Source organism: Muntiacus reevesi, chromosome 3 (assembly GCF_963930625.1).
Source record: "Muntiacus reevesi chromosome 3, mMunRee1.1, whole genome shotgun sequence".
Classification (NCBI taxonomy): Eukaryota; Metazoa; Chordata; class Mammalia; order Artiodactyla; family Cervidae; genus Muntiacus; species Muntiacus reevesi.
This window is the reverse complement of record NC_089251.1, coordinates 254,612,203-254,638,086: the sequence shown is the minus strand read 5'-3', so window position 1 is coordinate 254,638,086 and position 25,884 is coordinate 254,612,203. Positions and strand designations below refer to the sequence as shown.

General features: G+C 36.6%; 2 protein-coding genes across 5 annotated transcripts in view; one reads left to right on the top strand and one right to left on the bottom strand.

Moving 5' to 3' along the window:
* CERKL (ceramide kinase like) overlaps window positions 1-23,008 on the top strand; it is a 128,836-nt gene extending 105,828 nt beyond the window's left edge. Inside the window, exons 5-13 of one of the 2 annotated variants that reach the window (XM_065931876.1) lie at window positions 5,455-5,597; window positions 13,342-13,416; window positions 14,150-14,327; window positions 14,411-14,470; window positions 15,066-15,091; window positions 15,187-15,295; window positions 17,905-18,001; window positions 21,899-22,077; window positions 22,876-23,008. In XM_065931876.1, coding sequence (XP_065787948.1) covers window positions 5,455-5,597; window positions 13,342-13,416; window positions 14,150-14,327; window positions 14,411-14,470; window positions 15,066-15,091; window positions 15,187-15,295; window positions 17,905-18,001; window positions 21,899-22,077; window positions 22,876-22,957 — 949 coding nt within the window. In that variant the 3' untranslated portion in view covers window positions 22,958-23,008. The remainder of the gene's footprint in view (window positions 1-5,454; window positions 5,598-13,341; window positions 13,417-14,149; window positions 14,328-14,410; window positions 14,471-15,065; window positions 15,092-15,186; window positions 15,296-17,904; window positions 18,002-21,898; window positions 22,078-22,875) is intronic. The other variant, XM_065931875.1, reaches the window with a different exon arrangement.
* A 30-nt stretch (window positions 23,009-23,038) lies between these two features.
* ITGA4 (integrin subunit alpha 4) overlaps window positions 23,039-25,884 on the bottom strand; it is an 88,118-nt gene continuing 85,272 nt past the window's right edge. For 2 of the 3 annotated variants that reach the window (XM_065931874.1, XM_065931873.1), the window contains exon 27: window positions 23,050-25,692. In XM_065931874.1, coding sequence (XP_065787946.1) covers window positions 25,594-25,692 — 99 coding nt within the window. In that variant the 3' untranslated portion in view covers window positions 23,050-25,593. Of the gene's footprint in view, window positions 25,693-25,884 lie in introns of all 3 variants that reach the window. The other variant, XM_065931872.1, reaches the window with a different exon arrangement.

The window sequence follows — 25,884 nt, the reverse complement described above, 5'->3', positions numbered from 1 at the left end:
ATTGTAGCATTACCAAGGTCAGTTTTCAGAAATCCTTAATATTTTGGGGTGAGGAAAAAAATATTGGATAAAGAAGAAAGTTCGGTAAGTAAAACATAATTTTTCAAAAAAGGAATTTAATTGAAGGGAGTGAATCTAGATGGCAATGGTCTATAAATATTGAGCATGAAGGATATGAGGTAGGAGATTACTGCAGAGCCTTATACTTTGTGCTCGACAGATTGATTAATAGGCTACATTTAGGAAATTACCTTGCAAGTATACAATTTAAGAGAAGTAATTGGGGGAATCATGCCTACCAGCTACCTACCTTAATTTGCTACGTGGTCCATTCACAGCTTGTGAATGTATAAGAGATGTTGCATTGCAAATAAGTCCTTGCTTTAAAATATGGTTATAATAAGAATAACAGATATTGTAGGTATTACACCTTGTCTTGCCTATTAACATTATGAAGTGTTCGGGAAATGCGTTATCTATAAATAGGGTCCATTGGTAATTAACTGTGCAAGGATCAAGAAGAATTTTGCAGAATGATGAAAAACTATAGCTTAAGTGCAATAGAATAATGTTTTCTCTTTACATGAACATGCTTCTTATTTATTCCACGTGGCAGGTGGTGTTATTTTGCAGTGTGGCACTACAAGATCTGTAGATCCTTTAGTTATTACCTACATTTTTTTTCCCACCAAATAGTTTACCTAGCCATTATGTTAATTGAGCTCCAGTGATTTCACTCTATAGCATGCCAATTAATTTAGGATTTATAATAATTTAAAATTTCTTTTGGAAGTCTTCTGTTTCTAAGATCCTTTAAATAGTTAATTTGGTTTTTTTGAGTCCAGTTATTTCAACAGGAGCTAAAATGGTGGTTGGGATAACTATCTTAATAAAATGGTCATTTTAAGTCATTCTACTTAGAATTACGTGGAAAGGCATATATATGAGAACAGTGGAAACAGTTTCTGTAGGCACTTCCAGAGAACAATTCTCTAACAAGTAGAATTGCTTGAAAGTGGAACACACTACATTCATGAGCATCCTGTTCCTGAATCTGTTTGCAGAGTAGTTGTAGGAGTACCTTTTAAGAAATTGATATAAAAGACTCAAGGACAGGATGAGGTAACCCCAGGATTCTTCGGTATTTTGATGGAAGAGGGGCTCAACTTGAGCCTAAGGCATCTCTGCCTGTCTCTACTGGAGCTACTGATAGATAGGGAGTGAGGAGGAAATCACCTAAAGGTTTTTAGACATAGGTCAGAGATTAAGATCCTAGAGAGATTCTATGATATTATTCAGAAGCAAAATGATTTAGTAAATAACGTTTAAGAAGATTATTAAGATTTTGAAGTTTTTTTTAATGAGTTGCTTATGTGTTTATGAAGACACATCGTGATATATTCCTAATGCCAGCAGGAACAGTGGATCAGTCCTCATGACAGCTGGTATGCAACTCCAGTGTGTCTGAGATCCACTGCTGGAGTTTGCAGGGGCGTCCATTTCCATGTATTATGTGTTTTCAGTTCTGTCTGACTCTTTGCAATAGCATAGACTGTAGCCTGCGAGGCTCCTCTGTCTATGGAATTCTCCAGGCAAGAATACTGGAGTGGGTAGGCATTCTCTTCTCCAGAGGATCTTTCTACCCAGGGATTGAACCTAGGTGTCCTGCATGGCAGGCAGATTCTTTATCATCTGAGCCACCGAGGAAACCCTGTCAGTTCCCATATTGCCTTCTCTATACTGGGCATGAACAGGAAGTTTTGTAAAGGCAAAGAAAAGAGTAATATCGGATGCATAGAGTTGAAGCAGAAGCAGTTGCATTTGTAAGTGTGAAAAGGGTTAAGCTAATCTGTAGGTCTTATGCAGTTACACATATATTGTATGTGCTTAGGTAGGCTCTCAGTCATGTCTCTTTGTGACCCCATGGACTGTAGCCTGCCAGGCTCTTCTGTCCATGGAATTTTCCAGGCAAGATACATATACTAATATTTTATTATTTTGTTTCACAGCATTTTAAAACTTTAATTTGTTGAATTGGTTTTTTCCTTCATTTGATTTTATGAGAATCTAGGTATTATTCGGCTTACATTGACATTCTATCACCATTGTGATATCTGTATTAGTAAGTAAGGTTAAGAAGTATCTCTTCTCAAAAAAAAGTTAAGTTGAAAATCCAATAATAAACATTTTAAAAAGGCTATGGGTTGATAGTCAAAATACACAAACACCCATTTAAACTTTTAATCACTTTTAATAAAGAGAAATGAGATATTAGCTCCCAATTGTGCTTTTCTAGGCAGCAAAGCTTTACTTTGGGTCAGGCATGAGAGAGTTTATTCTGAAAACACAAGGTGTACTACTTCTAAAGGGTTACATTTTAGGGTAGCTCTTAAGTGTGATTAAATGAACCCATTTTAAAAGGTTATTATTTTTTTTTTTGCCTTTAAATAGCTAGACTCATGTTTATATTAAGTATATTCCCTAGATTGGATAACTATATCTCGAGATGATCTTAATGATCTAGTATTTGTCAACATAAGTAAGTTCTTTTCTCCTGTTTAATTCCACAGTGATTCTACTGTTAAACTGATTTCCAAAATAATAAAACTCTCGTAAGGCTATTTTCATTGGGTCTTCTATGTAGGAAAGGAGTCTAATATATCAAATAGTATAGTTTCTAAGACCAACTTGTCTTATTTCAAAATCTCATTCTATAACATAACCATAGTATGGTATGACCTTGAAACAGTTGCTTAGTCTTTTTATGTCTTACTTTCCTAATCTGTGAATTGGGAGTAAAAGTATATACTGTGTGTAGTTATTGTTCAAATTAAATAAATTAATACATGGAGAGTGCTGACAACGTCTGATACATAGTAATTGTTCATTAAATGTTACTTTATTATTGTAATTATCATTTGTTTTAGTTCCAAAATATTTACCACAGAATGCCTTATGACAAAATTTCAAAGGTTTGTGTAGTAAAGCATGTTCCCATATGGGCTTCTCTGGCATCTCAGACAGTTAAGAATCTGCCTGTAATGCAGGAGACCTGGATTTGATCCCTGTTTCAGAAAGATCCCCTGGAGAAGGGAATGGCAAACCACTTCAGTATTCTTGTCTGGAGAATTCCCCAGACAGGAGAGCCTGGCTGGCTACAGTCCATGGAGTCACAAAGAGTTGGACATGACTGAGCAACTAACTCACACATGTGTCCCGAGAAAGGCCCATTTCTACTAACTCTAGGAGTTAGAGCTGACATGTACACAATGCTTTACCTGGATGCAGGATTCCAGGGGTCAAATATTACCATTCGATACAGAAGAGGCAAGCTATTTGTGCTAAGTTAGATATGTTGGATGACTTTACCTGAGCTTTTTAGGCCACACACTCTTGGTTGGTAGACAGGCATAGAACTAGGAGTTAAGTCCACAAAATGCTTGAAAATCTGTCCGTAGAGGTCTTTGAAATCATACAGATAAGATTCAAATCAAACCTTGGCTTCCCTATTTATAAAGATGAGGCTAATGCTTATTTTATGGATTTTTTAAGAAAAAGAGCCAATATATTATATGACATGAAGTTGGTGCTCAGTAGGCATAATCACTTTTCTCTGAATCAGTGGCTACATTGATGGCCGCTGGAATCAGTTCAGACACAAAATAATATCCCCAGCCAAACATGACCTGGGTCATATCCCGTATCCTAGAATCTCTCCTAATTAGGATGGACCTTGGATTGCCCAGGCTATGTGCAGCCCTTGCCCTGAACCCCACCTAGGTGCCGGGGCTGGAAGACTGAGAACACGGTGGAGGCAGCTGATGGAGTCAGCGTTCTCAGCCTCAGGGTGCACCAGCTTCTGGAGCGTCCTGAACTTAGGCAACCAGGAACCTCTGCTGATTATGCCTTGTAGGCTGTTCTGTTTGGCAAAAAGAGTTTTAAAATACATCGAATGCTAGTTGTTAATGTTTATGTTAGGACACTTACCCCCAAAGCAGGTCCTGTGGCTTCCCTAGAAAAATCAGAAGATGCGGTCCTCTAAGCCTGCCTTCTGGATGATGCAGTGGGCTGGAGCCAAGAAACTGCTTCTCCTTTAGATGAGCAGACTCTTCTGCAGGGCCTGGGAGGTCGTGGGGCATGGCGCCTGCTCTCAATATCACAAACTCTTTCCCTTTGGGTCAGTTGATGTGCTTTTGATATTTAGTGTTACTGTTTTTTTAATTTTTGGCTATGCTGGGTTTTTGTTCCTGCGTGTAGGCTTCTCTCTAGTTTGGCGAGCCAGGACTGCTCTCTAATTGCAGTGTTCGGGCTTCTCTGTGTGGGGGCTTCCCTCCTGGCTCAGCACAGGCTCTAGGACACACGGGCTCAGGACCTGGGGCTCCCCGGCTCTCGAGCACAGGCTCAGTCATTATGTCACACCGACTTAGTCGCTCAGTGGTCTGTGGTGTCTCCCTGGATCAGGGATCACACCTATGTCTCCAGCATTGGTAGGTGGACTCCTCACCACTGAGCTGTCAGGGAAGCCCGTTATTTTACATCTTTTAAATACAAATGACTATGACAAAACCTCTGACATTCTATATGACTTTCAAGGATTCCCACCTCACCCCTCCTGTAGTGTACTTATGGTGAGGTCCTAAAAAAATTATAGTACTGACTAGAGTCAAAGGCTAGTATCACTAATTTTAAAAGTGCAGTCTTGCAGTAGTATCCAAGAGATGAAAGCCAGTTCAGGTTTGCAATTAACATTTATAACTAATAATAATTAGTAGTTCCTTAAATTAAAGCTTTGTATTTTACATGATTTTTATTGCTGTCTTTTCAGAGCTATATTGAAAATTAGCAGGGTTTTATGCTTTGGCTTGTGTTAGTTAAATGAATTTCAATGACTTATTAACATAAGCAAAATAAAAATAATATGCTTTGGGATATTAACAAAGCAATATCAGGTCAGATGTGAATTAACATGTTCAAGTATTTTGATGCCTCTTGAAAGTGAAAAGTGAAAATATTAGTCGCTCAATCGTGTCCAACTCTTTGTGACCGCATGGACTAGCCCAACAGGCTCCTCTATCCTTGGAATTCTCCAGACATGAATACTGGAGTGGGTAGCCATTCCCTACTCCAGGGGATCTTTCTGACCCAGGGATTGAACCTGGGTCACCTGCATTGCAGGCAGATTCTTTACCATCTGAGCCACTCATCTGACTTTTAGACTGTATGTTTGAATACTTTTTTGAGTTGAACCATAATAAAGTTCAACTAATGTCTTCTTGTGAAGTAAACTTTATCAGTGCAGTGCTAGTGTCTTCTTACCCATTGACATATATTGAAATATTTGAAGCTATGAGTAATTATGCAAATATATAAGATTAATATTTTAAAGTCTGAACTTCACAAATTATTACCAGCTATTCTGATGTCATTCATTCTTTGACTTAATTTCTTTTCCAGTGTGGTATGTGTTGGTGGAGATGGGTCTGCCAATGAAGTAGCCCATGCTTTGCTTCTTAGAGCCCAGAAGAATGCGGGCCTGGAAACAGACAGCATCCTGACTCCGGCTGGAGCCCAGCTTCCACTTGGTGTGATACCAGCAGGCAAGGGAGGGCCCATGGATTTGCCAAGTGAACCCTCTCCCCCATCTCTTTCTGTATTACTCTCTAACCTAGCATCATACAGAGTTAAATGCACAGACTTTGAGTATGAAAGGCCCACGCTTGGCATCTCCACTAGCACATGTGAGATGGTGCCCAAATTATTTAATTTATTTGAGCCTTATTTCTCTAAAAGAGAGAGATAACACACATGATACCCACTTCATTATGAGGTTATTATGGTATTAAATTAGAAGTATATGTGCAGTTTAATATAGTTAAGCAAACAACAAATGGGACTATTATTCTACCTTCCCATATAAAGGTTTAATCATCACACAGTTCCAGATATGAAATTTCAAAATAGGGCCACTCCAGTCAAGCTGCTTATAATTCCATATGGGATAAAAATATAGTAACTCAGTTCCTGTAATTGAAGTATAAACAGATAAGTTTGAGAATGCCAAAAGGATTCATCCTGACTGCTGTATCTCCAGCAGCTAGAACAGAATGCGACACCATGAACGCTTAATAACGTTTAAGTGAATAAATGTAAAGAAATTATAGAGCAAGTGGCACGTGAACTGGACCTAAAAATAGGTAGGATCTGGCCTGAAAGATAGGATTAAGTTATTTTCTTGGCTGCAAAAGTAACAAGTGGCAAGGCAAAATCCAGGAATGCGAAAGAAAAGACCACAGGCCATTTGTTGGGTGGTTCTTGTGTCAAAATGGGTCTAAACTTTGGTGGCTTCTGGATGCCACAGGAAAGGGTCTGAGTTGCTGTTAGGGAACAATGGGAGGTTCAGACAAGGGAGCAACCTTCTGGGAACCTGTTCTAGGAATAAGCCTGATTAGGGGAAGGGAGGAAAAGAAAGTGCAAGTGAGTCAGGGAGAGCAGCCAGAGCAACACTGGCATCTGGAACAGACAACAGCATCTTTTGCAGGTTTGTTACATTAACTGAGTCCTTCCTCCCAAATTATTAATGGAACAAACAATAGTGAAAAAGGTGATATTTTTTCATTTTAAAACATCACATATTATCATCTCTATAAGAAGAGTGGAAACAATTACAGTTGACCCTTGATCAATTTACAGTTGGCCTTTCTTTCCTCTGCATTCTCAAATTCAACCCACTGGGAATAGTGAAGTACTATAGTATTCATTATGGAGGGCTTCACTCGTAGCTCAGTCGGTAAGGAATCTACCAGCAAGGCAGGAGACTCGGGGTTGATTCCTGGGTTGGGAAGATTCCCTGGAGAAGGGAATGGCAACCCCCTGCATTATTCTTGCCTGGAGAATCCAATGGACAGGGGAGCCTGGCAGGCTGCAGTTCATGGAGTGAAAAGAGTCAGACACGACTTAGTGACTGCACCACCACCATAGTATGCACAGGGCTTCCCTGGTGGCTCAGCCGTAAAGAATTCTTCTGCAATTTGGGAACTGCAGGAGATGTGCGTTCCATCCCTGGGTCAGGAGGATCCCCTGGAGGAAGGCAGAGCAACTCACTCCAGTATTCTTGCCTGGAGAATCCCATGAACAGAGGCACCTGGCAGGCTATCGTCCATAAGGTCGCAGAGAGTCAGGCACAGCTGAAGCAACTTAGCACAACTTGGCATAGTATCCACAACTGAAAAATATCCACGTCTAAGTGAATCCACTCCCTCCAAACCATGCTGTTCAAGGGTCAATTGTATTGTTTCCTATGAAAGTAGAAAACAATGCACATGGTTGAAAAAGAAATCAACTTTCTATCCATTCAATAACCAGAGTCATTTAGTATGGATTTTAGTACATTTTGTGTATTATCAATCGACAAAGAACACGAGACATACCAATGCTCTTTTAGAGTAATAAGTCCTTCATAAAAACAATAATTTAAAAGGAGAGGGATACAGGGGTATGTCCTCATGATTATAAAACCTGTTAAGAAAAATCTGTGAAAATAAACCCTTTAGGGAGACAATAACAAAATGCATCAACTCAAAAAGATGCATTGGAACCACACTTTGACCCTTCCATGTCATTGTAGGAGTATGTCTATAATGGTGGAACTTTCCCAACCTTTTCCTTCAGGCAGAGTGGATATGCTTAGCTCACTGTTTCTTTTCTGTAGTACTTACACCTTGAGGTCACTCATTCACTGCTGTGCATCAAAAGTGGAAGGATGGGTGTCCCCACAGGTATGCATTTGACATCAAGTGAATAGCGAGCTAGAAACAATTGTGGTTATGCTTCCTTTTTAATATGCAACTCAGATTTTATAGAGGAATAGCATTGAGTTTTATTATGATCATACTTTTTAAGCATATCTCTGATTTTGAGAGCATAATCCAGATTACAGTGGATATGTATTGATAGAAATGGCATTTGAATACTTTTTGTTTAGAAGATACAGCTTGTTGCCAAAACTTTAGTGGTTGTGTAGTCGTTTCAGCTTATGGATTGCATCTAATAGGAGGAAATCATGTGCAGGATGTAATTAATATGAGGACTCTATGTCTGGTCCCGGCTTTGTAGAGACTGGGAGCAAGAGCTAGGCAGGAAGTTTCTAAGCTGAATGCAGAAGACAGTCTGCCTTTGAAGCCATTTGCCTCCTGGAGAGAGACACCCAGAGGGAGAGTGTTTAGTAAATTACTCCACTGAGCCAACAGACTAAACCGCTGAATTATGGTCAGACTCAGATGGATCAGATGTGGAGAAGCCTGCATTTGAACTGCTGGCCATTAGCAGTGGTGTTTGTTGCTATGGCAACTGGTGCTAAGGAACTATACACAGAGATTCCGATTAAAGGGATGAGGGGGAGGATAGAGAAAAAAGCCAAAGAGGACATAAAAATAAAAAAGCAATCCAGTTGATGTAAAACAAGGTTCAATCCACATACTGATGACTGATACTGATACTGAATATATGGTATTCCTATGGAATTCATAAATAAATTCATGCATTCCAATTAATTTAAGGAGAATAAAATATTGCCAAGGGACTGTTAATTTCTATGATATTTTAGGCAAAGAACCGAAGTGTAGGTGCAGTTTTCATGAGAATTTTAGATATGCTTGACTAGGAAGTCATTACATCACATTTATCTGTTTGGATGTGGGAGACATTAATGGCTTTATGAATATTCATGATGTCTGGTTAATTAAGTTAATTGTTCTGCAGAAGTGCTTGCACTTCCAAGGACAATTTTTTTTTTTTTTTCTTTTTGCCTCTGTAGTTTCTGCCTGGTTCTTCCATCAGTCATGTGTTACATGATCTGCTGCTTCTGTCCTTACTCGCGGGATGTGGCACATTTTAGCAGATTTGGGGAGGTGGCAGTGAGTAAAGTCGCTGGTAGTGTTAAGAAAAACAACTTTTCAGGCTAATTAAAATGTTTACCTTGAGGCAGAACATTTATAGCTTTTGTGAGAATGCTAAAATTACATAGTTTTTATTTATGTGAGCAGCATGTTCTTTTGGCATGTAGATATCTTTTTGAATGGATCACATTTTGTTTCAGGAAATGGTACTCTTTTAGATTATTCAAACAAAAATATGAAGCAATCTACAGTTTTATAATTTTACATCTACTTTCTTCATGAACTTTCCTCTTAAATTCAGAGTGTTAAAAAAAAAGTTCTTCAGGATTTAGGTACAGATTAAGCAGAGTAGGAGATGACTAAAATGATTTCCTGACTTCTGGTCATATTTGTAATCTCTGCCAGGTTCAACGGAATTAAAGGGACGTGGCAAAGCTGCAAAGCTGGAGCAGACATAGAAATAAAAAGCAATCTCTATCTTTCTAAGAGGATTTGTGCTTGGGCATACTTAACATACTTCAAACTCAAGGGAATAAATGGTCTTTATTTTTCTTGAGTCATGATATGTGTCATTCTCTACTGCACATGACAACATTACATTATGTTTTTAAATAGTCTTTCTAGAGGAATGCTTTTATGGCCTGCTCCTAATTAACCATGGTAATGGAGGAAGTGTGTTTCATGGAGTACTGTAATCCACTGATAATCTTAAATATCTCACTCTAATTATGTAGCCTCCTCCAAAACCTTCAACATAAATCTGATTGAAAAGTAAAATAGATTGATTTGGTTTTGCTCCCCCGCCCCAACCCTGCTCCACCTAGTCCAGATTAATTAGCAATTAGATGGCCAAAGGCAGCCTATAGAGGGTCAAAGGATAATTGGAAAGGCCTAGGTGATTGACAGCTGATAAAGATCCACTGAGGAACAGATTTCTGGACCACTTTTCTCAGACCTTAGAGTACATACAAGTCACCTGGAAAACTTGCTGAGACATGAACATCTGGGCCCCACTCCTAGCTACTCCCTTTCCATAGGTTGTAGGTGGAACCTAGAAATTTCCCTTTTTAACAATCTCTAGTATTCTTGCCTGGAGAATCCCGGGGCTGCCGCCTATGGGGTCGCACAGAGTCGGGCACGACTGAAGCGATGCAGCAGCAGCAGCAGTAATGTTGATGCAGGTGATCCTTGAACCATAAATTCTGGAGAAGGGCCTCTCCATATATTATACATAACCTGAAGATCTTATAAAATGCAGACTATGACTTGTTAGGCATGGAGTGGGCCCTCACAATCAGCATTGTAATAAACATGGAGATGTGGCCATTGCTGTTGGATTATGGGAGGTATTTTGAGTAACAAGGGTCAGAACAAAACTACCTTCTGATGAATCAGTTAAAACCAGTTTACCAGTTGGTCAAGGTGGACATTTCTTTGCATGGGTATCATTAGAGGTCTGAAAATCTAAATGTTTAGGTAGGCACCTCATGATTATTATTGCATTGTTTGATAATGGCTGCACTGTCTCAGCTTCTTCAACTGAGAACCCAAGCATATATCCCAAAGTGACAAAGGGATTACATGTGACCGCACAAGAAAGTTCCAGATTACCAGGGCCAGGGGACTAGTGTTTGTCTCAATAGCTGTAATGTGTGCGCACTTAGTCACTTGGTCGTGACTTGGTCGTGTCCAACTCTTTCTGACCTGGTGGACTGTAGTCCGCCAGGCTCCTCTGTCCATGGGGATTCTCCAGGCAAGAGTACTGGAGTGGGTTGCCATGCCCTCCTCCAGGGGATCTTCCCGACCCAGGGATCGAACCCAGGTCTCCCGCATTGCAAGTGGATTCTTTACTGTCTGAGCCTCCGGGGAAGCCTGATAGCTATAGTGCACAATACATTCATGCTAGCAGAGCTCTTGTCAGTTACTGGACTTAAATCAAGAAAAATTATAACTTCCTAATTTTAAATCCTTCTTACTCTCTGGGAATGGACTAGCTTGTACTTTCCTCTTTGAAAGCAGACATTTACCCCAAGATCTCAGACACACAAGTATTACTGGGGTGTGACCTGAGAGAGTTCTTTTTCTGTGTAGGCTGGTGGGAAAAATTCATGTGGATCTTAAATTATCCCAGTGATATAGAGAAATCTGTATCTCAATACAGATTCTCATACTGTGGCAGATACTATGGAAAGAAATGTTTTCTTCATCTATGTTACAATATCTTAGATAATAGAAGCAACCCCCAACTTGGTTAAGAGCTTTGTTGTTTTTCAGTTGCTAAGTCAGGTCTGACTCTTTGCAACCCCACAAACTGCAGCACTCCAGGCTTCCCTGTCCTTCATCATCTCCCAGAGTTTGCTTCACTACCTCCCAGAGTTTGTTCAAACTCATGTCCATTGAGTTGGTGATGCCATCCAACCATCTCATCCTCTGTCGCCCCTTTCTTCTCTTGCCCTCAATCTTTCCCAGCATCAGGGTCTTTTCCAATGAGTTGGCTTTTTGCATCAGGTGGTCAAAGTATTGAAGCTTCAGCAGCAGTCCTTCCAATGATTATTCAGGGCTGATTTCCTTTAGGATGGACTGGTTTGATCTCCTTGCTGTTCAAGGGACTCTCAAGAATCTTCTCCAGTCACAAACGTGTCAATTCTTTGGCCCTCAGCCTTCTTTATGATCCAACTCTCACATCCATGCATGACTAACTGGAAAAACCATAGCTTTAACCATACTGATTTTTGTCTACAAAGTGATCTCTCTGCTTTTTAATACACTGCCTAGGTTTATCATAGCTTTTCTTCCAAGGAGTAAGCATGGTTTAATTTCATGGCTGCAGTCACCATCTGCAGTGATTTTTGACTGTTAAGAAAATAAAATTTGTCACTATTTCCACTTTTTATCTATCTATCTGCCATGATATGATGGGACCAGATGCCATGATCTTAGTTTTTGGAAGTCTGAATTTTAAGACAGCTTTTTTAGTCTCCTCTTTTATTCTCATTAAGGGGCTTTTTACTTCCTCATTGCTTTATGCCATTGAGTGGTATCATCTATGTATCTGAGGTTGTTGATATTTTCTCCAGCAATCTTGATTCCAGCGTGTGCTTCATCCAGCCCAGCATTTCACATGATGTACTCTGCATAGAAGTTAAATAAGCACAGTGACAATATACAGCCTTGATGTACTCCTTTCCCAATTTTTTGAACCAGTTTATCGTTCCATGTCCAGTTCTAACTGTGACTTCTTGGCCTTCATACAGGTTTTTCAAGAGACAGATAAGGTGGTCTGGTATTTCCATCTCTTTCAGAATTTTCCACAGTTTATTGTTTTCCACACAGTCAAAGGCTTTAATATAGTCAATGAAGCAGAAGTAGGTGTTGTTTTTTGGAATGTCCTTGTTTTTTCTGTGATCCAACAGATATTGGCAATTTGATCTCTGGTTCCTCTGCCTTTTCTAAATCCAGCTTGTACATTTGGAATTTCTCAGTTCATGTACTGCTGAAGCCTACACAAAGGGCTTTAGAAAGAATTTAAAGCCTATCTCTTGTAGTTTACAGTGATTTTATATTTTTTCTTAGTTATTATTTGGCTTTTTTTGTGTGTTTATGTGTTTGTCTCTGCTTTCCAGAGCCATCCTTCTACTGTTGGTGCTCTTTTTGGTAAAGAAGTTAGAAGCCTGTTTATTAAAGTTGAATGGGGCAGATTTTGGTATAGCTAACACTCTTTCAGGTAGAAAATATACATTCACAATGGAAGAAGCTGTAAGCAAGTAGATACTATAAATTGTTTTCTAATTTTTAAGTTATTTAAAGATTAATAATTCAGTAGCCATCCAGTGTGCATCTATGATGTGAACAAAAACTTACAAACTTCCATGTAATTTTTCATTTAAATGTTACATAGTGACATCTCTATAAAGTAAGAGCAAATAGTTAGTTTAAAATATTTGCAAGAAATAGATAATTTGGACAGACTGATAATTAGAAGTGAAATAGAATCTGCAATTAGAAAAAAAACAACTTCCTACAAACAAAAGTCTGGGACCAGATGGCTTCATAGGCAAATTCTACCAGACATTCAAGGATAACTTATACCAATTCTTCTCAGACTCTCCAAAAAATTGAAAAGGAAGGAACACTCTTAAAGACATTCTATGAAGTCACCATCACCCTCATACCAAAACCAGACAATGACACCCCTTAAACAAGATTACAGGCCATTATCTTTGAATTTAGATGTAAAAATTCCCCACAAAATGTTAGCAAATGTAACTCAACAACACATAAAAAAGATCATATACCATGTCCAAGTGGGATTCATCCCAGGTTCACAATGATGGTTCATCATACCAAATAAATCAATGTAACATACCACATTAAGAAAGAAAAATTAAAAAAACCACATAAAATGTTTGCTACGCTGATCATCCACATTTTACATTTGATTTGGCAGGATCTACTAATGTATTGGCACATTCTCTCCATGGAGTTTCTCATGTGGTAACTGCAACTTTGCACATTATAATGGGTAAGAATTCTTCCAAAGAAGTTCATGTTTTCTAAGGAAGATTATTTTTATTTCCTCCAGACTTGCCAAGACAGCGTCTTTATCTCTCAAAGCAGAAAAATGTTTGAATAAAAACCAAAAGTTAGTTAGTCAAAGTTTCACTACTTTGACTGATGTTTTTTCACAATACAGGTGCTATAAAGAGTAGAAAATGTAGTTTTACTGTAATCTGGATAGGAAAAATACAATGATATTCAAGATCCCGACTTTATAACCAGGTCAAGAAAATCCATGCACAATATCAGGAACTGTTGTTTGACTGTCAAAAGTCTGGGACTGGTTATTAAAAGAAAAAAAAAAAAGCACAAGAAAAAAATTTCCAGCCTGTGTCCTTCCACTAGACCTTTTACTGTCTCAACTGATATAAAGTATATAAGCACTAATATATGCAAATCTGTTAAATCTGAGTTTACTTTGCGCATATACTTCAACTTTACTTCCTTAGCAAGGTTTTGTTTAAAATAGCAGTAAACTGCAAAATTTACTGCCTTCTTTTTCTTCCCTTAGTACCTAAAAAAGCTATAAATGGCAGTTGCAGTTGTTGTAGGCAAAAAGAGTGCAAGAGAAAGCAGCATATTTTTTACAGTATAAAGTAACCTGACACTTTCTTCTTTCATGAGTAAATAAATATGCTCTTCTATGTTTGCCATTTTGACTGTATTTCCTGACACTAAAATTCGGCATAACATTCAAGGGCATATACAACCAGTCGATGTCTGTACCTTCAGCACCACTGGCAAGTTTCTTCGCTTTGGGTTCTCAGCCATGTTTGGCTTTGGTGGGAGAGCTTTGGCTGTGGCAGAAAATCATCGATGGATGTCCCCTAAGCAGCGGATGGATTTTGCTATCATGAAGGCACTGGCAAAACTAAAGTAAGTCTTTTTTTTTTTCTTAAACCCCAAATTTCATATCCCAGAGTCAATGACTGCTGAAAACAGATTTCATTATGTTGTAGGCCGGAAGAATGTGAAATATCATTTTTACCATTTAACAGCTCTCAGGATTTAGAAGAAAGGTAAGTTAAAAGCTTCACTCAAAGTAATACAGGAATCTTTATCTATTTTTAAAGCATAAAATAGTTTGATATAAACAGTGTATTAGACTTGGGATATTTGGTTGTTATTCTATCATATTAGTGAAGAATATAGAATCATGGAGTGCTACAGATACTATTAGACCATGTAGCTTGGCATTTGCCTTCAGAAGCAACTGTTCACTCTACCCCTCCATCTACCCATCCATTTATCCATCCATCTTTCCATTCAGCAGTTATTTATTGATTATCTTCTCTATGCCAGACACTTTGGACACAATGAGTCAATGAACAAGCAAACAAAATCCACAGTCTCTACCCCCATGAGCATTTCTAGTGCATACTAAAAACATTTTTCGGAGTCACACAAAGGAAGTGCTGTAGTCTTTAAAAAAAAAAAAAAAAGAAAATCATTGTTACTAATAAATCAGTGAATCAAATAATGCAGTAATGGAATTGTTCACATATTTTTACTTACTATCTAATAGTTATAATGCTGAGTTCTACAACCATCTCATGTTTAATAGATGCCATTTTTTGTGTGTGATGTGTTTTTGTCTCTTTTTTTTTCTTTTAGGAGGGCACAAGGATATCCTAAATCTGGTGAGTCTGAAATTACCTCCCTGAGAACTGAGCCAGACTCTATTGACATTTTGCTCTGGTGAGGGAAAATAACTGATCCTTTCCATTACCTTTAGATTGTAATGATCAGTGGCAAATGATCCAGGGCCAGTTCTTGAATGTCAGCATTATGGCAATTCCATGCCAGTGTTCTGTGGCACCTAGAGGCTTGGCACCTAATACCAGGTTAGTGAGTGTTTTTATTGAATTGTTGATAATTTTCTATAAACCATATTTATCTGTCAGAATAGCCAGCTAACTCTTGACTATCTAGAATATGATCAAGAGGAAGTCATCTTTGATTGTATAGTATTAGAGATTCTAAGGCATTTGTCATAAGAGTAGGCTGAGAACAGCTGTTATACTGCAAAAATAATTACTCTGATTTTTTAATATCACTGAAGCTAAAATAATATTCTTTGGGTTTTATTGACATGATCTTATTGTGTTATTTATGCCCACTTTGCTATTTTATTTATGTTATTTACCAGTCATTGAGAACATTATGTTTAATTCTGATACTAAAATTTTCAATTTTAGTGCAAATGTAAACATCCTTAGCAAGAATGGCATGTATGTGTGTATGTATGATATTTTTAGTCAAAGGAAATATTTTAGTTGTATTTAGTATGAATAGTGATGCATCTGAATATACTGCCCACATTTTCATGAGACATTTTATATATCATTTTATCCACAAGTGATAGTTAATCCATCTCTTGTACATCCTTTTCATGTAGTTGTCCATCATTGGTCTGAAAATATTTCTCTTATATTCCTATAGAGCGTAGATGAAAGGGTGATGAATGTTGTGTAACATCATCACATCTAAATTTTTCCCTAAAGTGGAATAAAAGAATGACTTATGTATGTACTTTGGCAATTCATAACATCATTTTAATGATTAGTTTCAACTTCCCTGCAAAATATTTAACCTGAAGGATTAACAATTGGCAAAGGGATGCTTTAGAATGTTTTCCTTGACTAGTGATAGAAAGGTGAGAAACAGGGAAAGTTAGAAAAGAAGAGAAACTATTTAAAAACCAGATGTCAGGGCCCTGATTATCTCTAGTGCTGAAGCTTGCAAGGAGTACTTTGACACTTGTATGGTTTAGAAATTGAGCCTGATTGTCTCCTCCCACTGCCGTCAGAAACCTTAGGTAGCTGTACGCCTCCCGAAGGAAGCGTCCCCGTGAGAAGTGAGGTCCTGGCCGGCTGAGCCGAGCTGTGCCATCCAGGCCGTGACACGGTGCTGCTCTGACCCTGCACCATCTCCACGCGCACATCTGCTCAAGGACCTTTGGGGAGGTAGTCTCACTCACTGGAAGCAGTAGGTTCATGCCTCCTTCCAGCTGCTCCAGATATTCTCCAGCTGGCCTGAAAGTCCACGGCTTACTCTCCAGGTTCGGTCAGCCTTGATGACTTTTTCAGAGAAGGGTGACTGGTTAGAGATGTCTTCTGTGGATTGTAGTCAAACATGCCATTTTTGCAAGGGCCTTTATGTAGGAGCCTTGGCTGACCGAAATACTCAAAATTTATCTTCTGAATGATTCAGGGAAATGACAAAGGGGTTTCAACTTTCAGCTTTTTCACAAGAAAGTATAATTTACTTTAAGATACATCAGTGCAAGTTGCTGATAGGAACTAATTTTTTTGTATTCGAATTTTGCTAAGATTAAATGCAGTAATATATGGAAATATTGAGAAGAGTGCTAGGCACATAGCATGTGTTTCAACTACTAATAAGTATTGAAAGATAGACACATGAAAACTAAAGAATTAAAATCAAGAATACATGAAACACTCGTGTTTTGGTATCGTTGAATATTTATTTCCAGTTGGAAAGAGGTGACATGGTGGGTAAAAAGAATGCTGGGCCCTGAATGAAGGGCTCTGGTTCCAGGGATCATTTTTGTTTTTCTGTCTTTGAACCAATCACTTAAACTTGGGTACTTCTTTTCATTCTACATAAATTGAGTGAATGACTGGATAATCTCCAGGGTCCTTTACAGCTCTAACCTGAGGTTCCCTAAGATTTAAAGAGCTCTTTTTTATGTCGTTGTTGTTATTCTTGGAATAACTTTATATTTGCACTGAAATTGAGCCTAGGAGTCATTTGCACATATTTCTGCAAACTGCCTTCTAAAACTAGATGCATCTGTGAGTGGCTTTTTGGCACTAAATCACACCTCTAAATTTGCAGCCTCTTATATTGAATCAAACAGTTATGCAAGATTAAAATGTGCAGTCATTTAACTGAACATGTATGGTAGTGTTTGTTCATCCAGTTCATCCATCCAAGGGTCTCTTTGATTTATCTGGTTTCCTGTCACTTAGGCCTGCCCTTAAATAAATGTTTAAATCAAATGTTAGATTTTTTAAACTGTTGAACTAGTTGTTACACCATTTGTACTGATTAACTATTTTGCAACACATCTTTAAAAAAAAAAAAAAACACATGGTTTTACATTCCCTAAGTAAGTACATTTCAAATTATGTCTTGATATGTGAATAGGATGCATGATGATTCAATTCAATTCAATTCAAAGCCCTTAATGTCAGTGCTTGGTGAGAAGGAAATTGGTTGTCTAATAAAACTACTCTGAAAGGCTGTTTCATTTTAAGAAGAATGCAGCAAAATATGGTTTAAGAATTTTAGGTAAATAGAATGTCATTTACCTGACTTGCCTACAACTTCTAGTAAAGATTATTTGTTAGAAAGAATGATACAGAGTAATTTCTGATGTAATCTCTTAATAAACGTTTTGATGTCAAATACAAATATTTAATTTCAGATTAAATAATGGAAGCATGGCTCTTATAACTGCACGAAACACTTCTCGACCAGAATTTATAAAACACCTGAAAAGATATGCGAGTATTAAAAACCAGGTATAGTAAAGCATTTGGATTACTTATGTGCAAAGCAATTAATCATGGGGCGTGAGATGCTGTCAGAATTGACATCAAGTCCTGCCTTGTAAGGCTTTATTTTCTTCCGAATACATTAATCCTTTTTTTTTTCAGTTTGCACTTTCTTCAAATTTTGAAAAGTATCCACCAGTGTTAATACAGATTGGCCTTTTTTGAGTTGTGGGTTGGTGGTTATATATATTTTATGTGTGTGTGTGCAGAAAGAAAATAGAAAATGTTATATTGAAATGTGGAGTAAATTAAGGATAAAAATTATACTCAGCTGTTCTTCAGAATGAAGAGAAGTGAAACCTAAGATTTTTAATCTTCTTGATTTTATGATATCAGACTCCCTCTAAAGTATGACCTTTGGATTTTCCTTTCATTTGTTCAAGATCTGCCTACTTACATTGATTGAAATAAATTTTCAAAAATATACTTTAGAATACACCACTTTTATATAGATGTTATTTATTTTGTTCTAAACTTAGATGTGTGTGGTATTTGTAAAGATAGGGAAAATTATTATATTTCCATTTAAGATATTCATTTTAAAGAGAAGTAATAACTATTATAAGCCATATTCTCTTGGCAGGTACTTTGAGTCAGTTATTAGGAAACTGATCCATAAATATGTGAATTTCTGAAATTATGAATCTTGAAGTACATAGTAGGCATATAAACCCATACAGTCTCACACCTTTTTATGGGTATAAAATTGTGCCTGGATGTAGTTGGGGGAGAACAGGTGGAAGGAGGAGAATAAATTCAGCCGGTGACCAGCACTAAATCTTACTTACATAGATAGTCACTGCAAGGCTCCCATTTTTGCTTCTTTATAATTTTAAACTTTCTCGGGCTGGTCTCATGAAGTTTTGGTTCTCTTCTGCCTACTACATTATTTGATCAGTGTGTGTTGAGCAACCAACTGAATGAAATGTTTAGGAAGTTATAACAATTAGATATAGTCCTATTTTCCTTCAATATAAATCTCTAATGAGACAGAGTATACAAAAGCAGATATAATGTAAGTTGTGAGACTGACTAATGACTTTATGGGTGTATTTTGGGAAATAGTGATTTATTGATTTTTAAAGGAATGTATTCCTTTTCAAATGTTGCTAATTTTGTTTGCAACTTTATTATTTTTCTTAATCCCAAAGCAATACATTTCCATTGCTTTTTTTCTAAATCAGAAAATAGAAGCAAAATAGCAATATAAAAAGCACTCAAAATTCTATATTCCAAGAGATAATGAATGTCATTACCTTGGTATAAACTTTTCTATTAAATAGTTCTGAGAATTTAAAGGAGTAAAAACCTTAAGATACTTTCCTTGAGAAGCTGGTATTTATTTTAGGGATGCATGATTGCACAAACTACTTATGGAAGTTCTCTTTTGGAATGGCTAATGGGCAAATGTCTTAGGTAACTTTTCTTTAATCCTTTTTTTCGATATGAAAGTAGCTTTCTTCTGACTTTAAAAGTAATAGATGCTTACTATAAAAATATGAAAATAGTAATAAATATAATTCTGTATCTGTAGGAAAGTAACTTTTTCAAAAGGAGACCATATGATGCAAAATATAACATTTTTTCTTATGTACTTGACCAGTCATATCTTGCTTGTGATACAAGAAACTATTGCCTCTGTGTGTGTGTTTCATTAGATTTAACTGATTAGCTAAGCTCTTTCCAAAAATTCAAGTCCATGCTATTGTCCTGTAATGTTTTGCAAAGAAATTCTAAAATGTTTTGCTTAATGATATATAGTAGGAATAATGTGATTGATTCTCAAGGTGACTGCTTTCATTTGTTAAAAAATTGTAGATGTACATATATACATATACACGTGTATGTAGTCTTTTCATGCTGATATGTTCAAAAATGTAAGTCTCTTCATGCTTATATGTTCAAAAATGTAAATTTATATAAATTATGTAAGATTACAAAGACAAGATAAATATAAAATGCTATTATCTACTGTCTAGTAGCAGTTCTGGTATCCAGGAAGGGAAGTGCAGCACTTCAGCCCAAAGAAAGCAACAGTCTAGGTCTATGAACCACCTTCACCAGGTTGAACTGAATGTTCATGTATGCAAACAGTTGTAGAGCGTTTTGAAGACCATCATTTGTAGGCAACACATCTTGCCTTTCCCATCTCCATGTAAAATAGATAGAAGGTAAAAATTACTCAAGTTCTTTCAACTCCATCCTGTAGCTGACCATTCTCTGTCCATACAATTCCTCATTCACTTTGACCCTCATTTTTGGTAGGAAGTTTAAAACCCTTAAGAGCAGGTGCTTCCCCAGGGATTTATTTGTAACTTGATCTTTTCATGATACCTTTTCCTGGGTGACCTCATTGCCTTCCATTGCTTGAACCACCATCTGAACTTTGCTCACTACCAAGCGTTCTCTCCTCCCTTCTGATCTGCAGGGTCACTGTGCCTTTCTGTGTGCTGAGGTTACAGAACTCACGGGCATCTTGAATCGAGCACATCCACTGTTTACCTTACTGCCCTCTCCCCTGATGGTGTTCCGTTTGCCTACACAGGGCAACGGCACCACTCTCTGCCCATCCTGGGGTTACCCTGGACCCCTCTCCCTCGTTTCTTACAACCAGACCACCACTTAATCCCTTCTTGCTTACAACAGCCTCCTCCTGGTCTTTCTTTTCTCTGGTCTTCCACACTTCTTTCTAGACAGATTTTTCTAAAGTACAGATACGATATACCCCTTTTCTAATTCTTCAATCCTATGGTCATCAGGATGACATTGAACGATCTCATTGAGGAACACGTGGCCCCTAGTATTCTAGCCTTTCCCTGTGTTACAGCCTCACCTGTTGCCGACCTCCACCAGATTTCCCGTGTTTTGGTCATTGTGTTAATTTTCTAGGGCTGCCATTAACAAATACCGCAGGGGGTATAGGTTTGGTTTCTCCCGAGGCCTGTCTCTGTGGATTACTGACTTTTCCCTCTTGTATATTCCTGCCTCCTTTGTCAAACATTAACTGTCTGTAGGTGTGTGGGCTTATTTCTGGGCGCTCTATTCAGTTCCATTGATCTATATGTCTCTTTTGGTGCCAATACCACCACACAGTTTCATTCTTGTAGCTTTGTAGTATTGTCTGAAGTCTGGAGGGTTAGGCCTCCTGCTTTGTTCCTTTTCCTCAAGATTGCTTTGGCAAACCTGAGTCTTTGATGGTTCCATATAAATTTTAGGGTCATTTGTTCTAGTTCTGTGATAAATGCCATATGTAATTTGATAGGGATCACATTGTTTATAGATTGCTTTCAGTAGTATGGCTAAGAAAGAATGAAATATGAAGCTGACCTCTCATTCAAGAGTGGTCAGAAAGCAACCCTAATTATCTTGCAACTTGTGTCTATCTTTAAACTGAGGGTGAGGCAGGCAAACACTGGCAAAAATAACACTGGATAGACTTACTTTCTCTTTTCACCTTCATAAGTTAAACTTCTCGTAATGAAATCCCAAATGTGAAACTTATTCTAGAGTTTGTTTACATCAGCTAAACTAGCTGACAATAATTCAGTGGATTATATAAATCCTCTATAAAAATAGACTAGTATTAAATATTTACTCTTTAATTAGAAATTATTGTATACAGTTTCATAGACATGTACTATTTGTAAGAAAATAAGTTTGCCAGCTGCTACATCTAAATGAACTTGCAAAACTTCAGAAAAGGCTTCATCCAAAGAAATTGGAACTGATAAGTTTCAAAGCTATAAAAACATCAACATGAACACTGATGTTTACTTGCAAGTGAGAGCACAGTGAACTTTACTAATTTGCATTACAGTTAGGTATAAAGCAAGTACCAAGGTTATTTGCATTAATTTTTTTTAGTTCAATTTTCCATTTGTTGATACTTACACTGTTGAAGAAGTAAAAGTTCGCCCAAGGAGTAACAGCAGTGGACCCCATCCAGAGGAAGATCATGGACCATGTGAAACTGCTTCAGGAAACTGTTTCCCTTGGAACGTGGATGGTGATTTAATGGAAGTTGCATCAGAGGTTCATGTTAGGTAAGTAAGTATTCACCACCTTATATGTCTGTCAGACACAGAACTAATAGTTACAAGAAGGAAGTTTCCATTTATACCATGGAAGCAGGCAGCTGTCTAGATGGTAAATCAGGAACGCATAAAAAGACACATGTACAATTGTAATAAAAAGTATAACCTTGTATTTATTCACCAATTGTTATGTACAACCATTTTCTTTGGTTATGAGTCTCTATGTTGGCATTCCAAATTACCATTCTTCATAAACTATACAGATAATGTATGTCTTAAAATTCCACTTTGAATTTCTAAAAATAGATTAAGATCTTATACTTCATGAAGTCATTTGAATGGCAGATGGTTATAATTTAAAATTGTAACCACTTTTAAAATTTCCTTTTACCCACAACAAATACTTGTGTTCAGCAGTTTGCTTTTATCATCTTTCCAAAGCATACTTTACATAAGAACAATTTTACATATTATTTATTAGCAAGAGCAAATGGTTATAAACAGGTAAACTCATTTTCCATAAGTATTATGACTCTGTGAATGGAAGTGTGCAGGGCTTCCTGAGTAGCCAGCTAGATGTGAGCTTTCTACAGGCACAATTTACTGGACTTTTCAGGAATTAGTGCTACTGATTTATCAGGCCCTGCATTTTTTCTAGATGGCAGCTCTGCCATGAATATATGTTTGTTGGTTATCATTAGATTTGAATTTGGTAGTATGCACTGCATTCAATAGGTGTTATGTATGAAAAATAACAGAATGATAGGTTAATCAAATAATCAGTCATGTATATTATATTCTTTACAGAGTACACCCAAGACTTATCAATCTTTATGGAAGAAGCATGGAAGAAATGAATGATTCCAAAGTAACATGTAGTTGTTTATAAGAGGAATGTGGAAACTAGAATTTTAATATGAAAGGTTATATTATGTTTTAATTAATCAGATATTTTAATAAGGGAAAAATCTCTATTTTGAAAAGAAATTAAAATTGCTATTTTTGATGTTACTAAAATTAGCTTCTAGACTTAAAAAAAATAAGACATGAAATATATACAAAACAACTGAAATTTTGGTTTTTGGAGAGTATTTATTGGAATGGAAAATAAACATCTCCAGTATTTGAAATTTAAACAAGGTATATCAATATTTAACTTTGATTAATTCCAAAGTGAAATAATTTGGATTCTTTCTTCCTGGATTTGAGCCCATCAATTCTGATGTTAAATTTCAATAGCCTGGTGCCAACAGATCAGAGTTCATGTAAGAATGTTCTGATATCCTGATGAGGTAAGTATTCCAGCAAGATTATATTTCAAAATTACACATTTAGGAAATCATATAACCAGAAATAATACTATTTTTTTCCTTAAAATCTCTAACATTTAGACTACTTGTCAAAAACAAAAAAAGATGGATTAAAGTTATAGCACCAATTTTGTGACGGTCTCTGAAAGTTGAAAACTCAAAGCTATAGGAGTTTGAAGTCCATTGTACACCAACTATGCACAATATATAAGGAGTCATAATCTGGCCCAGTAGGGAGCTGCGTTCCTCTTGCTCCTGAAAGTCCTGCTATCTGACAATTCTAGCATGTTGTTTGCATTAAACTCAATGCTACCTGAAATGCTGTTATTTCTAGTAGGAAAGAACCAAATTTAAATTTCCTCAGGGATCATCCTTGAGAAAGCAGTTCTAAATTTGGATTTGATTTTCTACCAACGAGCCTAGACATTTTCTTGAAAGAACTACTTTAAAAATTTTAATTTCTTTTGGTTACACACCAAGATAGGAGGTTTCATGCTCACTGGGTCTCACTGCTCAAATGCCTTCACCGATCGCTGTGCATTTCCAGCCACCAATATGTGAGCAGATAACAGAAATGAAGCAGTCTGAGGAACACAGCTGTTGGCAGGGACCTCATATGAAGAAATCCTTTTCCATAGCAGTAAAGACTGGCCCCTAACTTATCACGTCCCATAACAGATTTTGAAAATTTGGCCACAACTTTCATATCAAGTTAGATGTAGGAACAAATCAGATGAAGTTGTGTTCTGCAGTTATCAGCATTTAGTTCATATGCAAGAATAAATATTACAAAAAATGACTATTTGCAAATGAAGAGGCATTTAAAGATAAATTATTTTAGACCCAGAAAGAAACTACTTCATTATAAAAGTATGTAAGATAATAGCAACAAAAAACTTAAAATATTTCACTTATCACTAAAACATGGAAATTTTCATGTCTTTTTATCCAAGCCAAATCTACATTTTTCAATTTACAGTTAAATCTGTGAATTTTGTTTTCTAGTTCCATGCAGAAGAGAATGCCCTTATAGTACTGGTTTCATACTTACACTTGAGGAGAAAAGAATAACATCCAAATAAGAATTTATTTATTTGTTGAATTTTGACAGTCCACACTTAAATAGTATCTAATTTGTATGAAATATTTGTCTCCAATATCATCTTTGGAAGGCTCTGATTTTTAAATTAGTGAGGTACAGTTTTCATGTTTTACATTTATCAGTGTATTTACATTTCAAATATCAGCTAAAGTGCAACATTCAATCTATTTTAGAATATAAATTATAATTCTAAGTATTGTTTTTATAAACAAAAAATTTGACTAAAGATGGATTTTTAAAATTTACTCTTCAGTACCTTTACCTTGATAAAATTGTGTTACAAAATGACTTAATTGGATTTATACCTATATCAACATATATTCTTTTAGAAACTTATTATGTATATATATATATATGTACAAAAAGAAAAAAATACATGGCTGTATAGACAATAATTATCCAGGAATCACCACTTTAAGCTCAAACCATTGTATAAGTTCAGTCTGAAGTTTGCTTATCAGACCATAATATTCATAGACTGGTTGCTGATCAAAGCTCACAGGAAACAGATTACAAATCAGTGTCTTTAAAGATATCTGCTTTAAAATGATAGTGATTCTTTTCTATTCATTAGAAAATTTGGTGACAGCTTGTTGAAAAATTCTGCTAAATATTTCTAGAGAACATATTCCAAACAATTCTCAAAGAGCTATTAGGAATGAGTCATTGCCTATTGGGTGGAATTAATTTTACCAAAGCACACACATATGGTGAATAGTATTTCTTTTAAAGGAATGAAACGAAAAGTCCAAGTCTTCTCCAGATGAGTTGTTTGCTTCCCCCACTTAGTTTTAATTCAGATGCACTTTCAAGGTATCTTCCAGAGATTTTTCTCTTGAATAAGTTGATGCTTTAGTGTTTTTATATTCATTTAAGAGCTGCAATATTATCCTCTGAGAGAAAATAACTCTAAAGGTAATGCTGTAATATATCCAAAGACAATGAAGATGAAAAGTCCAAGCAATGATGAAGACATAATATGTCACATGGTCGTTATTAAAAGAAGTACATAAAAGAAGTCTGAGCAGAGTTCATGGTTTCTTGTAAACAATGTCTAAAATGCTTTTTAAATATATTGTAACCTGAGTTGTTCTGTTAACCTGAAAGAAGTCTTCAATCATCTTTATCACTTTTACTGTTAATGTAACTCCAACTGTCTCTTCTGTTTTCTTCTTGTAGGATAGATTTGTACTGTCTTTTGAAGAAGCCAGCCTGAAAATAACATTGTATAATCACTGCTGTATAGTTATGAACGTATTAAATGTCTAAACAGTCAATGACAATTGTAGTCAGTAAAAATTAGTTTGGGAGATACTGGGTTAAACAGCCTTGTTTTGTTGTTACTATAGGGTTTCTCAGTGCTGCATGCACATGCTCCAAAACTGAAATTCAGCATACTTTCTA